Source organism: Orbicella faveolata, unplaced genomic scaffold (genome assembly GCF_042242905.1).
Source record: "Orbicella faveolata isolate gen_17 unplaced genomic scaffold, um_ofav_v1 contig_26, whole genome shotgun sequence".
Lineage (NCBI taxonomy): Eukaryota > Metazoa > Cnidaria > Anthozoa > Scleractinia > Merulinidae > Orbicella > Orbicella faveolata.
Window position 1 is genome coordinate 21,193,674 of NW_028301554.1, and position 13,842 is coordinate 21,207,515.

The following is a 13,842-nucleotide window of genomic DNA, read 5'->3' on the forward strand; positions in this document are numbered from 1 at the left end:
TTTACAATACTAATATTTTGTTGTTCTTCTACGTCGAAACAAATCGACAAAGTCGGAAGACTAGGCCTGCAATCTCGATATCCAGTTTCTCAACCAAAACTGGAAAATAAAGATTCCGGGATTGCCAAGCCTCGTCGAGAAACGCCCCACTTGAACGCCTCCCAGAAGGAGTTTCCTGGTGGTATGTACACTTTATTTATATGTAACAATTTCAAAAAAGTAACTGCAGTTCTGAGAATTTTACAAGTTGCGTTAGGTAATTATTGTGATTTTAGCCGTCTTTCAATAGCTTGCCTAAAGAAAACAAATTGATTCTCAGATCATAGTCAGTAACCGTGTAGAAAGCAATGAACTATCTGGGTAACACAAAGGGGTAGTCAATATGTTTGGTTTCACAGCAGTGAATTGGGGATGTCTTGCTTTAACAGTTAGTTTTGGTGGTGAACAATATTGAAAAGTTCTTTAATCTTGACAATCTTTTGTTTCCTTATGATTGCTGACGGAAAATGAAAGCATAATCAAAAGGAAAAAAAATTATAACAATGCACATGTCATTATGGTAGTACAATATGTAAAATTCAAGTTTTATTTTACAGGAAGATCTATTTCTGCGGACGTGTTTACACTGTACGTAAATCTGTACTAGACATGTTAAAAAGTGAAAAAGAGAAACAGTTTCAATTCTGGCTACACCTACAAATGTTTTCTGCTCGAAGTGCGTAGCTTTTAGAATAATATACGGAAGGAACATAATTACAAACACAATGGCTCTTATATTAAACTTTTTATAGCACTAAGAAATTCCATTTGGCAAAATGAGTAGCGACTATTGAACGTAGTTGATTAAATTTCAACCTAAGTCAAAGTAAGAGTAAGGAACTTAAATTATTAACATTACATGCCAAGCTTCGTCACATGTACATGCCTCTGGGAAAGCTAGGCCTCTTCAAGATCGCAAATAGTTTACCTCAAGCTAACCTCGGATTCAATTACATGTAGATGCCAACTTCAACACTTAGTAACTTCTTCCGAAAATATAGTTTAACCGACCCATGGACGGCCTGATTGGGTATTGGCCTCCTATTAAAAAGCGATATTCGTGCTAGTAAAAAGCGATATTAATTCGTGCTTTTAAAAAGCAATACTCGTACTGTTTTTCTTATAGACATACCACGCAGTAAGGAAGTAAGGAGAACACAAAAGAAGTGTACTCTACATCTCAAGTAGCTCGTCGTTTCCTTACGTGCTTCACAACAGAACAATGTTTTAAATTTGAAAAGCTTTATATTTGCTTTCCAATAAAAGGATGCTTATTTGCTTATTTTTGTAAGCTTGACTTTAGTTTACAAAAAAAAACCAATTGTTTTGAAAACTTTTAAAATCTCGAAATCTTTCAAATATATGAATTTATTTTCCGACTATAAAGGTCCTCCCATTTTCGGGGGAGGGCGGAATACCCCGCATTTCATATTTCCGTGTTTTTTTTTTTTGACATTTTGTTCTCGAAAGAAAATCAAAGGGGAACTATAAAGAAGTCGTGGATACATTGCTTACAAAATGGAGAGGTCTGCGTCCACCAGCTGCTATATGCTTGAAAGGGTTTTGAAGATAATTAACAAGGTCATGCAAAAAAGTCAAAATGACTCTGCCCTTGAAGCACAATTTTTATGGTTTTGTCCATTACAATGTAAATGTTTATCCAACCCCGAAAATTGAAGACTTGAAATATTTTTTCTTGACACCTTTGCGGTCCTCACGAATTTCCTAGAACACCTCGTTCTTCTGGGACTTTTTGCGTTACCCTTCCGTAGAAAATTTTGTGTACATCTAGTTTTCCAACTGTGTTTCGTACCTTTGGCTACAAGAGTGTTTTGTTTGGATGGACTGATAAGTTGTGCTACTGACGTTTCCAGTAGCTCTGTTTATGTTTGATTCAAAGACTCTTCTAGCTTCACATTTAATCTTTAGTCATCTCTATACACAAAGTTAAACCTTTTAGTCTTTCTACTAGCAATGACACGGCTACATATGTGCTGCTGCAACGAGTATGAATGGAGGAAAGCCGAAGTGTATTTCAACGCATTACCTCGTGGCATTACTTCGGATAGTGGTACATTGGAAATTGGATATTGGTCGTTGACATATCGATTTGTTTACATCTAAGTGAGTGACCTCTTGGCATATTGTGAAACAATCGATATTGGTCGTTGACATATCGATTTGTTCACATCTGGGTGCTAAATTTGCATATTTTGGCACCTAACGATACTCGTTTCTGCGCTTCGCGTATCCAGGACCAAAAATGAATACGACAACTACGAAATTTTCGCTTAAGAAACATGCTTCAACGTGATCATGCAATATACACACCGATCTATGGGTATAATACGAACTCACAACGTGACCAGCTCTCTAGAGTATTTATTGGCCTGCCGCTGTTAATACGAGGAGGTACCGGGACTCTGTTCTTTTGATTTTTATTTCTCGGACTATCGTCTTGCACAATATTCGTCTAACTTTCACCTCTTTTACCTCTACTACTTAACTGACAAATGCACTAGCACTTAAATACCATATCGGTAGCTATGTGTTGGCCATTTTAGAATAAATACTAACCCGAAGACCTTCACGCGCCTTTCAGTAGCGAACTAAAAAGTTCTTAAAAAAACAATGGAAGTAAAAGTTTGGAGAACAAGAAACCTAAACAGGATCTTTGTGGGAGATTCAGACCAAGGCCAGCACACAAACCCAAACATGACCATCGATGGGGTATCATCAAGTCTATCCGCGCCAGTAGGCGCCGCGTAAGGCCAGTGAGGTATTGTTCGAAGCTGAAGTGCTCTCGACAAACTAAGATAAAAACCTTGAGGTCACTAAACTCTCTGTGTGGCCCTAGAATAACAAGACTAACGTGGGAACTACAAAATGATAAACAATTCATGATCACGAACCAAAAATACTCAATTCTAAACAAATTACCGAGCTTCATAACATATTGATGCGGTATCTATTTATTTCAGGTGGGGACAAAAGAAGGGCTCGACGAGATATTCAACCTGAATATCGTGCTGCAGAAAACTGGAATGATACCGGTATCTCACCTACATCTTCGCAGTGGCACTCATTTTCAACTATTTCGCCAACTCTGAATAACGATGATGTAAACATCACAATGCTTTGCGAAAGTTACTGGTTTTCCTGCAGAGGGCGATGCACGCAAGAGAGAGAACTGGGAGGAACAGAAGAAAGGCTTCAGTGTTTCTGTGACAACAGCTGTGAGATGTTTCAAGACTGTTGTGCGGACTTTGACCAATTCTGCTCCTCAACTGGGACGTTAACAGAAGAAGCAGAGAATCCGGACTATGAGCATTGGAAATGTATCGAAAGTCATTTATTGACTGAAGCCCGTGGTGTGTGGATGATTGCCTCGTGTCCTACAAACTGGACCCAAGAGGACATTGACGAACGCTGTTGGAGTAGCTTTGCAAGTCTTTCTTACGATAATCATAAAGACAACTTGCCTGTCATGGACCACACAGGAAATACGTATAAAAACCGATACTGTGCACAATGCCATGGTTTAAATCTAGATGACCTCACGTTTTACAATTTGCTGTTTAATTGTCACGTTCCAGCACCAAGCGATTATCAAAGCAATGACATACTGCAGTTCTTATTTGCGTTCTGTGACGAAGCTTATTGGAAGTCTCCAGAAGGCACAGTTCGAAGATATTGTTACGGACTCACAGATGGGTGCCCGGATTGCTTTCCTCCGACTAGAATGCAGGAAAAATGTCGTGCTGGATCTTTAAGGTTAGTTTATGTAAACGATACAGGAACGCAACAGAATTTTATCAATCCATATTGTGCTCTCATCAACAACGCAAAAAACATTGGGTGTGGACCAGGAAGTTCAAAACCGCAGTCTGAACCGCCGGAATTTCTAAGCCCGAAGCCCTTTTCTCTTGTTATGGATATTGACTTTTCTGATGAACAAACCGGGAAAGAGACGTCCAGTGTTCGTATACACAAAGTTTCTTGCCTTGAAGGCAATGTTTATGACTTTCATCTTCAAGTGTGTCGCCCCGGCATTTCACCAACCGAGTTCAATTCCGTCCATCAAGAACTCCTCAGCGTCAGTCTTTGGATGCGATCCAAAATCTCATCTTCCTCCACTCCACTAGTAACTGAAATCAACTCCAAAGAAGCCATTGTGGATAAGTTGAACATAAGCGAAACATTTCTCTCTGTAGTCTCTATTGGAAACCCTTTTGGTCCTGTCTCTACAGTGGTGTTGAACATAGAGATTAACCCCACCACGAAGAAGAACCTGTCTATGAAAACTGTCCGAACTGCTTTAAGCCATCTTTCCGTTCAGCTAAATAACGCGAGTTTCACTGTCTTTAAAATCGCCGTCAAACGTTTTGATTGTGCTTCAATTGCGAGTTACAAGCCATATGAATACACGGTCGAAAACAGGGTGGTGAAAATCAGAGACACAGGAGAGATCATTCTAGAGGAAAACTATTACACAAACGAAACAGAATGGATAAACGGGTCTCTAGTTCCCGTCGGTACCCTTACAGTTTGTAAAAAAGAGCGGGTAAACTGTTCTGGAGTTTTAGTTCGGTTAAACGAAAGCGAATACGTTATCTTAATAAACGGTTCATTGTATCGAAACATTTCACGTGAGCTCTTTGAACCAGAAAGGTTTCTTTCCATCAATGATACTACCTGGGTTTGTGCACACTTTTCTTCCTTTTACGAAGCTGCTCGTAATACAACGGAGACGAAGAAAAACATTGTACTGGTTTTGCTAACCTTTATTGGACTCTCAGTGTCCATTGTTAGCTTTGTTGCAGTCTTAGTGACCTATGCATTGTTCAAGGAACTGCGAACTTTACCCGGAACTAATCTGATGAATCTTTCTTTGGCTCATTTACTGGCTGATTTGTTCTACCTTGCAACTGGGTACGTTGATGCCGGCGTAGCATGTACAATTATCGCCATCTTGCTCCACTACTTTTTCCTAGTTTCTCTCACGTGGATGTCAGTCATGGCCTTCGAAACTTGGGTGGTATTTTCCAAAATCCTTATCCAAAAGAGAAACCAAAATAAGAGGGAGAAATGTTTTAATTTATTGGGAAGGACGACATTGGGTTGGCTTCCCGCCTTTGTTTTTGTTGTCATGTGTGTTGCTCTTGACCAGTCCAACGCGGTTGCTTTTCACTATGGTGGTATCAAGGGGTGTTGGATAAACAACTCAACTGCCAATATGTTTTTCTTTGTTGTACCAGTTGCTCTTTCTATATCATTTAACACAATATTCTTTGCGTTGACTGTAAGAGCTATCAGGAATACAACCAAGCAGACACAGAGAGCAACTCACCAAACCCTACACCGCAAAAACGCCGTCGTATTTTTAAAGATCTTCATTTTGACGGGCTTTACTTGGACTTTCGGGATTTTAAAGATTGCGGTGTCGGAATACTTTGAATACCCATTTATCATCTTCACCACTCTCCAGGGACTGTACGTACTGCTCGCATTTGTGTTTACAACAAGAGTCAAGCGAATGTATTGCGCGCTGTTGTGCATCGACAACAAGCTATCTGAGGGACAAGAAAGTACGCTGCGAACTAAAAGAGAGCTTGTTCCCCCTGTTGTTCTCCTTAAACATGTTGGAAAAAAAGAAGCATGAAGAAAGGAATGTCTATGGCAGTCTTTTCGGTCTACAGGAGACTGGGACCATAATCTGAAACCATGCCACATAGTGAACCACATGATGAGTACCATAATCATGAATTGTATTATTTATCCGTTATAAATCGCTACTAATTAAACTGTCTTGAAAATTGATAAGCCTCTGGGAGCTTAAATTGATAGTGGACGGGGGGGGGGGGGGGGTGTGCGATTATACTTCTCAAAGTCATTAATAATTCGTCAAGTTAAACCAAAGAAAATAACAACCGTGAAGGAGGTTTGGAAAACCGGTATTAATCAGCATAGATTTTGACGATGACGAGGACGATGCACATGCGACAGAGAACTTGGAGAAATAGAGGAAAGGTTCAATTGTTACTGTGACAGCAGCTGTGAGATGTTCCAAGACTGCTGTGCAGACTTTGACCAATTTTGTTCCTTGTCCGAGATATCAGCACAAGATACACAGACAAAGGATGACAGTGGTCTGTGGGAGTGTGCCTATAGTAACCCTTTTAGCGATATTGGTGTGTGGATGATCTCCAGTATAAGAAAACCGGAATATCCAAGTTCCTGTCGTCTTTTTGTCAACGTCCTTTCAGGCGACCTCCCACAGGGTTAAAACAAAGATACTGTCTTCTCCCTCGTTGCAATAAACGCTTCATGTTCGCACAGCTCTGTTTCAGCAAAAGTGCAACAAACAAATGGACCTCGAAGAGTTGTGTACGTTTTAGTTAACTTTTTCCGTAGATTCTTTAACTCGTATTGCGCTCTGTGCAGTAACGTATATGTAACAGACATTGAATGTGAACCACCACGCGGGGTTGATCTAGCACGACCACCACTCGGCAAGTCCTTTTCTATAGTTATGGATCTGGAGCTTGGAAAAGCACCCTCAAACGTTCACAAAATTAAACGATTTTGCCGTGAAGGCACTGTTTACGACTTTTATCTTCAAGTGTGCCACCCAAGTATCACACTATCAGACGTCCCGTCAGTTCTAGAAAACACCTTCAGCATTAGTATTTGGATGCGTTCTGAGACAAACAAATCTTATTTGCCTGAAATAACCCAGGAAAAATTCAAAGAATTGAGCAATAGCGAACAAGTTAAACCTTTGCAAAACAGCAATTTTTGACATCTTCGTCGGAAAACCATTGGGTCGTGTCTCCACTGTGTCCTTTAGGATCAATGCAAACTTCGCAATGCACAAGAGTTTCTCTAGCCATACCCTACAAAATGTAACGAGTACTCTTTCCATTGTCCTTAACCACGTGAATTTCTCCGTCTTCAAAGCTGCTGTCAAGTATTCCAGTTGTGCTGGGATTGAAATATTCAGTCCGCATAAGTATACATTCAAACGAAACGCAGTAACAATTACAGATACAGGAAAAATCTTTCCAGGGAAAGACTTCAACACGAACGAAATGGAATGGATAAACGGATCTCTCTCCCTTTTGGTATCCTCGCAGTTTGCAGACAGCCGCAATTAAATTGCGCTGGGAATTTCGTTGGGCTTAATCTTAATCAGTGGTACCATCTGGGTTTGAGCGAAATTCTCGTCTGGACATACGAAAAAACGAAGTGGTTCTTACCTATATGGTGGACTCTCTCTGTCCATTGTAAGTTTTACTGTAGTCTTAGTAACCTATTCATTATTTAAGGAACTTCGCACTGTACCCGGAATTAATCTCATGAACTTTTCTTTAGCTCATTTACTGGTTGATTTGTTTTACTTTGCAACAGGTTATGTTGAAGCCAACGTAGCACGTACAATTATTCCCATTTTGTTGCACTACTTTTTTTAGTTTCTTTTCGTTTCTTGACGTTTCGTCATCAACACCCTAACTGAGACCAGAATCTTTGATTTTAAGCGAGACGACGAGAATCCCCGACCCCTTCATAGAAGAGTCCCCCCACCCAACCCCTGGGTTTCGAACATCACGCTGTCGAAGACCGTACAGTCGCCTACACCGTGTCAAGTTAGATATTCTTTGAATTTCTGACGCAAGTACTAAATATCTTACCGCAGAAATGATCTACATGTAAATTGAATTCATTTTCGCAAAAAAACGTTTCTATAAATAGAAGCTAACTATATAAACAGCTCGTTTCCCAAGGTGTCCACTTATACAGGTTTAACCGTAATCGATTGCCGAAAACTGAGGAGATATTGAAAATCACAAAATTGAGGAGCTGTATAAAATTTCGAATTATTATTCACACCGTGATTAAAAGTTTTGGACGATCAACACTTAAGAGAGTTGAGGAGAATTCCAACGACGCGTTTCGCCATTATTTATACATTATTATATGGCTAGCTCCGTGAGCGGGCAAGATGAATCAAATCCTGCGCTGTGATTGGCTACCCGAGCGGGCAAGATGGAGCTATCTTGCCCGCTCGGGACTACCCGCCGTGTCCCGCAAGAAAAATTTCCGCAAAAGCCATATAATAAATCCTTTATTGACCAAGCTTGTTCGGTCAAGATGGCTGGATATTGGCCTCGTTCTTTTTTTGCGAGTTTATGGACCGAGACGGAGTCTCGGTCCATAAACACGCAAAAAAAGAACTTGGCCAATATCCAGCCATCTTGACCTCACACTTGGTCAATAACCCATACGTATTGTAAATAAAGTAGTTCAACGATGAATACGGACATGGTGAAATAATTTGAACAAAATAGTCGATAAATAGAAAAAAAAGACATTACACAGGACTGGGAGTTCAGCAGTCACTAATATTGCCCTGGAAAGGGAAGAAAAAAAAAAAAAAGAAGTTATTACAACACAGGGTATTCGTATTTGGTAACCCATCCAAGCATGAACCCCGCCGAACAGGGTTAACTTAGTTGAGCGGACGAGACGCGGTGCTGTCCTTGTGGTATTATGACTCTGCGTTCAGGTGGGATAATTTTTTTTCTCCCAAGAGGTAACAAAGAAAGGAGAAAAATCACTGATATCGCCTGGCGGAAAATAAAGAACGAAACAAATAGGAATGAAAATGAGAATCCGATTATACTTGCTTCGCTGATCGGACAAGCTGCACTTTCTTTATAATTGACTCGGACGAGGATCACCAATAACTTCATTAATGTTTTCAACGGTCTTACATCTCCTCGTGTATTCTCTTACCGCTGCGTTTTGCCAGTGGGCTTTAAATTTAACTTAACCTACGGATTAAAACCTCCAGTCAGTGGCATCAAAATTGTCACTGTCTACAGACGATCCATTTTCCAAGTTGAGTGGTTCATAGTCACTTTGATTTGAACAGTGGCCAGTAATCGAACCTATTCACACTCGCATGGGTGAGTGGGCAAGTGATTATGTCCAACACTGCAACATAGTCTACCAAGAATTTCTCTCACCACTTATGAAAATAATCTGTGCAACTGCTCATTAATTCAACATTACAGCTTAATACTGCTCTTTTTTTCACTTTTTTCTTTACTCAGTCTACAGTAACATACTCAGATTAATGAACCTTGTTAAATGCTTACCATTGACATTTGAGATTTCGCAAGGAAACCACCATCTAGATAATGTATCCTTTCTTTCAATATCTGTAAAGGTTTCTGTGTCTTTGAAGACCCACACCTGGTTAAGAATAGTAAATAGCATTAACACATAAACCTATGAATAGTTGCCACTGGGTTATTATAAAATATAGATGATAAAATTGTTATGATGGAGTTATATTCACACTCGCACAGAAGTCTTATATAGAGGATATTACACGGTGGCGAGAAGATATGAATTTTATGTTCGAGTGGCAAGAAATACATGTATATCTCATGAGTGAGCACAGCAAACAAGTGAGATATTGTCCTTGCCACGAGAACATAAAATTCATACCCTCGAGCTAACGTGTAATGTTCTTTTTATTATATAGACATACTGATGACGGTGTTTTTGACAATTTTCTGAAGATTTCCGACCACTTTCCCAAGATTTACGAAGATTCTTCAATCATCATTTATCATTTCAGTTATAATTTCAGTGAAATCATTGATATCTTCAATAGTGAGGATATGGAAAATATGCCACTCAAGTTCCGGATGTGGTTGCGTGTGAATTTTACGAGTGGTGTATTTTCCAGTAAAACACTCGTGTCTATATAATAATATGTAGTTAGGGCTGGGTTTTTTCTCTTTTTTTCATTTTTTTTTTTTGGGGGGGGGGGTTATGTCCCCTATTAGCTTGTCTCTGTACAGTTAAATAAATTCAGCATACATTCAATTGATAAATTCAAGCTCCTAGGACATGAACAAAAAAATAAATAAATCACATCTTGTTTTAACCCACTGATGCAATATACCGGTAATCCTAAAGTTTTGGTTAATAATGTCCAGTATCCTAGCAAGCAAAAAAAAAATTGAGGTATATATTCTTCTGAGGTCTGTAATTTAGGCAAAAACTCTGCAGTCACACTGCACAATCAGGGTAAACATGTAAATGAATGGTGTAATGGAGTGTTACAATTATATTAGATAAGACTAGAATCAGCTTGATTCTTGCATGAAAATGTTGAAGCTATTGTTTTAAAGCCCCTAATAAATGCAGAGTGCTTGGCCACCTGTGCATCAAATTTATTGAATAACAACGGCTTACATGTACTGTTGTTTTATGCTCTAAAAACAAATGCAAATAAATAGCCTTTGTCATGAAGTTAGTTTTTTTCATACATTTCAATGATGAAATTCAACATTGGGCAGAAACTACAGAATTGCATTCATGTGCATGTTGGGTAAGGATGTAAATTATTCAAATGACAAAGGTTAACTGTTCACACTCAAATGCAGTTTAGTTTGGTTGGAAGGCAACTTCAGACAGAAGCTACAAAATTCCCCAAGATTGTGTCACCCTCACATTCAAATGCCTGATTTGTTCCCCAGCAGCTAAAACACAATCAGGGTAGCAAAGTTCACAGGGTCTATGTTATGGGCTAAAAAATCTGTAATGTACTTGTTACATTTGACTTTTCTAAATTTTCTCATAAAAAGGTGTCCAGGGACAAACATTCTAAATACAAAAGAGCATTCTGTAATATGGATTGTCAAAAAAGTATGTGTAGAGAAGGGTAATCCTTTACCCCCTAAGGCAAACAGCAGTTTTTCCCAAATCGGCAAATAAAGACACTCTGGCTGCATACAATATGCCATTTGAAAGTCACTAATCAGCTTATTTAAGAATTGACATCAGCAGCTATGAAGGAGGTAGACATTTTGAGAGAAATTGCTTTAAAATGTGAAAATGAACGACGTCAAAAATGTATCAATCTTCTACTATATTAGGTATACCACTAAACTATAGCTTATTTAGCAGCTCTTAATTCATAGCTTGGTATGAAACAAGTCTTGCATTCCATTTGCATCCTGAAAAAGGAACTACATGTAAAAACTTCTGGGGGTGGTCAACCATGTCTTGAATGGGTGGGGGTCAAACTTTTATGACAATGAGCAGATCTTCACAAGACAATTTTCATGGCAAAAATTCATAGAAATCTATCAAATATTCACAAAGTTATGACCTTGTGTGCCAATTTACACTCTTAGGGGGTAAAGGATTAAGAGGTCAAACACTTATGTGCAAAATGAAATCCAAAATATGTTTTGTGATTAATGCAATATATTTCTGACTTGGAGCCCAATAATGCTTAACCATAATCACATTATGCAAAATGGTATTTTGGAACCATTGGCCCCAAAATATAGGGTTTTGTGGGAAGGTTATACATTCTGTCACTGGAAATATCTCTCTGAGGTATTTGAAACCCATATTCGTGGCATTTAATGTTTTGGTTATATGTGCTTAAGAAAAGAAACTCTGACAGCAATTTAAAGTTGAACCTTAAAAGGTCGCTAAAATCCTGTAGGGGCTGTACCCCCGTGTGAGTTTTAGGATCCACTTGACTAAATGTAAAATAACTCTACATGTTTTTTGTTGTTGTTGTTGTTGTTTTTGGGTAATAACCAAATATGGTATTTATGGGGATTTTTAGGTTTTATATGTTGTAAAACAAAGACAACTACCAAAATGTAGTGTCCGTACCCCTTGTGCCTTTAAATGCAATTTATGACACAAAGAGGGGTTTTTTTATCTTAAAAATGTGTTAAAATATCTTACACTGACATTGCCATTATGATTCTGAAATTTCAGTAGCTCAATCTCTTAATAACTAGAGAAACCCATCCTCCACTCAGCCTCAACTTTTTGCCTGATTTCCATGCTCTAAGCTTCTTATCATATTTTGCAAGGTAAAACTTCTTTCTATGCAAGTTTATGTACAAAAAATGCAGTCAGCAGGATAAAGACAAAATCGGTGGAAAAAGAATATCATGGTTTGCTTATTACTTTTCTTGCTTCTTAGTCTCTGTACTCCCAGAAATGGACTGGGCATATCTCAGAAACCAGATGCCCCAAGGTACATGTACTTTAGAGAAGTAATGAAGAGGCGCTGTACTTGCAAGCCATGCATGAAAACCAAAGATGTTTGAAGGTTGATCTTTTGACCTAAGTGGACCCTACTTTGCCACCCTGATTGTGTTTTATATTGATACTAAGAAAAATGTTGACATCAAGTGGTGAACAGCACAAATAATTTTTATTGTGCAGGTTGAAACATGTTATATGGAGCATGCCTGAAACATATGACTTATTGAACCACTGAATAATTGTAACAGCAATTCCAGGCTCCACTTTTCAGTTTAAGCAAAAGTTTGGAGATTTGATCCAAGTTATTTTAAACCATATTTATAGATTATAGAACCATGAATGTCATAATTATGCTCCCTCATCATAGGCCTGCAATGCGTGCAGAGAGCTTTATTGAAGGGGTGAGTGCAAAACCATGCTAAGTGACGATTTGGGTGAAAAAAAAAATTTTCGCGAAAGGGCTTGAATTTTTGCATGTGGTCTTCAATGTAATAGAAAAACGCGGCCCTGTATTTTTGTCGCTGGATTTTGCTTCGTTTTCGAGTTATAACGTATGCAAAAATACTTGGCTTTTCCCAGCCATGTCTTTAGGAGTTTATTTGTTGAACAGCAAACAGGCAGACTGTTTATAGTGTATGAAGTCAAAATCAAATCTCACAGCATATATAGAGCGGAAATCTGGGAACAGATTGTTTACATCGGCTATTGTGACGTGAGCACAACACGTGAATCGATCAAGCGGCAAACGAAATACCATCGAACTAAAAAGAGATGTGCCGCATTAGAGCTCTGTCAACTAATATCTTAAGCATTGTGTTAAAGTACCTTGTGTGCCTGCCTGGTGGTTGAGAGGCATCATAAAGCCTCGATAAACCCGTAAGTCATCAGCACGTTTTAAAGAATCAAAATGTGTTCTGAAGCTTCGAAGGTAGCTGATATACCGTAATCATGTTATCGGCGTTCGAAGTCAGATCGAGCCAGGCAGCAAAGTCCAAGAGCAGTTCTTGCCCAAGAAAAATACCGTCTCGTGAGTTGTGGCCCATTTGCCAAGCGTTGCTAGTGTCAAAGTTTGGAAAGCGAGAACTGGTTTTTGACTTATAAAATTTGTCTTGTATCGACCGCCATGTTTTCCCGCGCACGAGGTGTAAAGACCCTTCCCGGCATGCATTGCGATCACGTTCTGCTCGCGTTTCTCGAACTGGTAACTAGACTGTTTCGGCTTTTTTCATTTAAAGATAATAATGGCCAACAAGTAGCGATCGATTGTAACATAGATCTGTGATCCAGGTTGCTTTGATTTTATTTCATATCGGCATGATTTGTAGTGTTTTGAACTTCTGGGATCAGCGGACATGCAGATGTATGGAGACCCGTACGTTGCGCAGAAGGGTTAATTTGTTAAACTGTTAGGCGGTGCGTGACATAAAGCTACGATCGCGTTTGTCGAAAAATATGTATTATCTCGTGATTTTTAGCCATTTAAGACGTTGCTGTATTTGGAAAAGTGCTTATTTGATGTTTATTTGTTCAGTGCAGATAGTCATTGTGCCAGATAACCAAAGTAAGTTCCAGATGTTAACACTATTTTCCGGCCGCCATATTTTACCTATTTAAACCTGAAATCAACATTTTTGAGCTTATACGTTGCGTGAAATTAACATTTTGCTGTTTTCTAAGTGAAATCAACATCCTTGCCGTCAAGCGTTA

At 38.9% G+C, this 13,842-nt stretch overlaps 1 protein-coding gene and 1 pseudogene across 1 annotated transcript; both read left to right on the forward strand.

Moving 5' to 3' along the window:
- The first annotated feature begins 2,998 nt into the window (after positions 1-2,998).
- LOC110053736 (uncharacterized) lies at positions 2,999-5,858 on the forward strand. Its single transcript, XM_020760003.2, has one exon. It carries the CDS (start codon positions 2,999-3,001, stop codon positions 5,699-5,701), a length of 2,703 nt encoding a protein of 900 aa, XP_020615662.2. The 3' UTR covers positions 5,702-5,858.
- Positions 5,859-6,675: 817 nt separating this feature from the next.
- Positions 6,676-7,991, forward strand: LOC149108501 (uncharacterized; annotated as a pseudogene).
- The last annotated feature ends 5,851 nt before the right edge of the window (positions 7,992-13,842 follow it).

What these genes read in the sequence shown, in the direction of transcription:
- LOC110053736 (XM_020760003.2), top strand. Translation starts at nt 2,999, where the DNA reads ATGCGGTATCTATTTATTTCAGGTGGGGACAAAAGAAGGGCTCGACGA.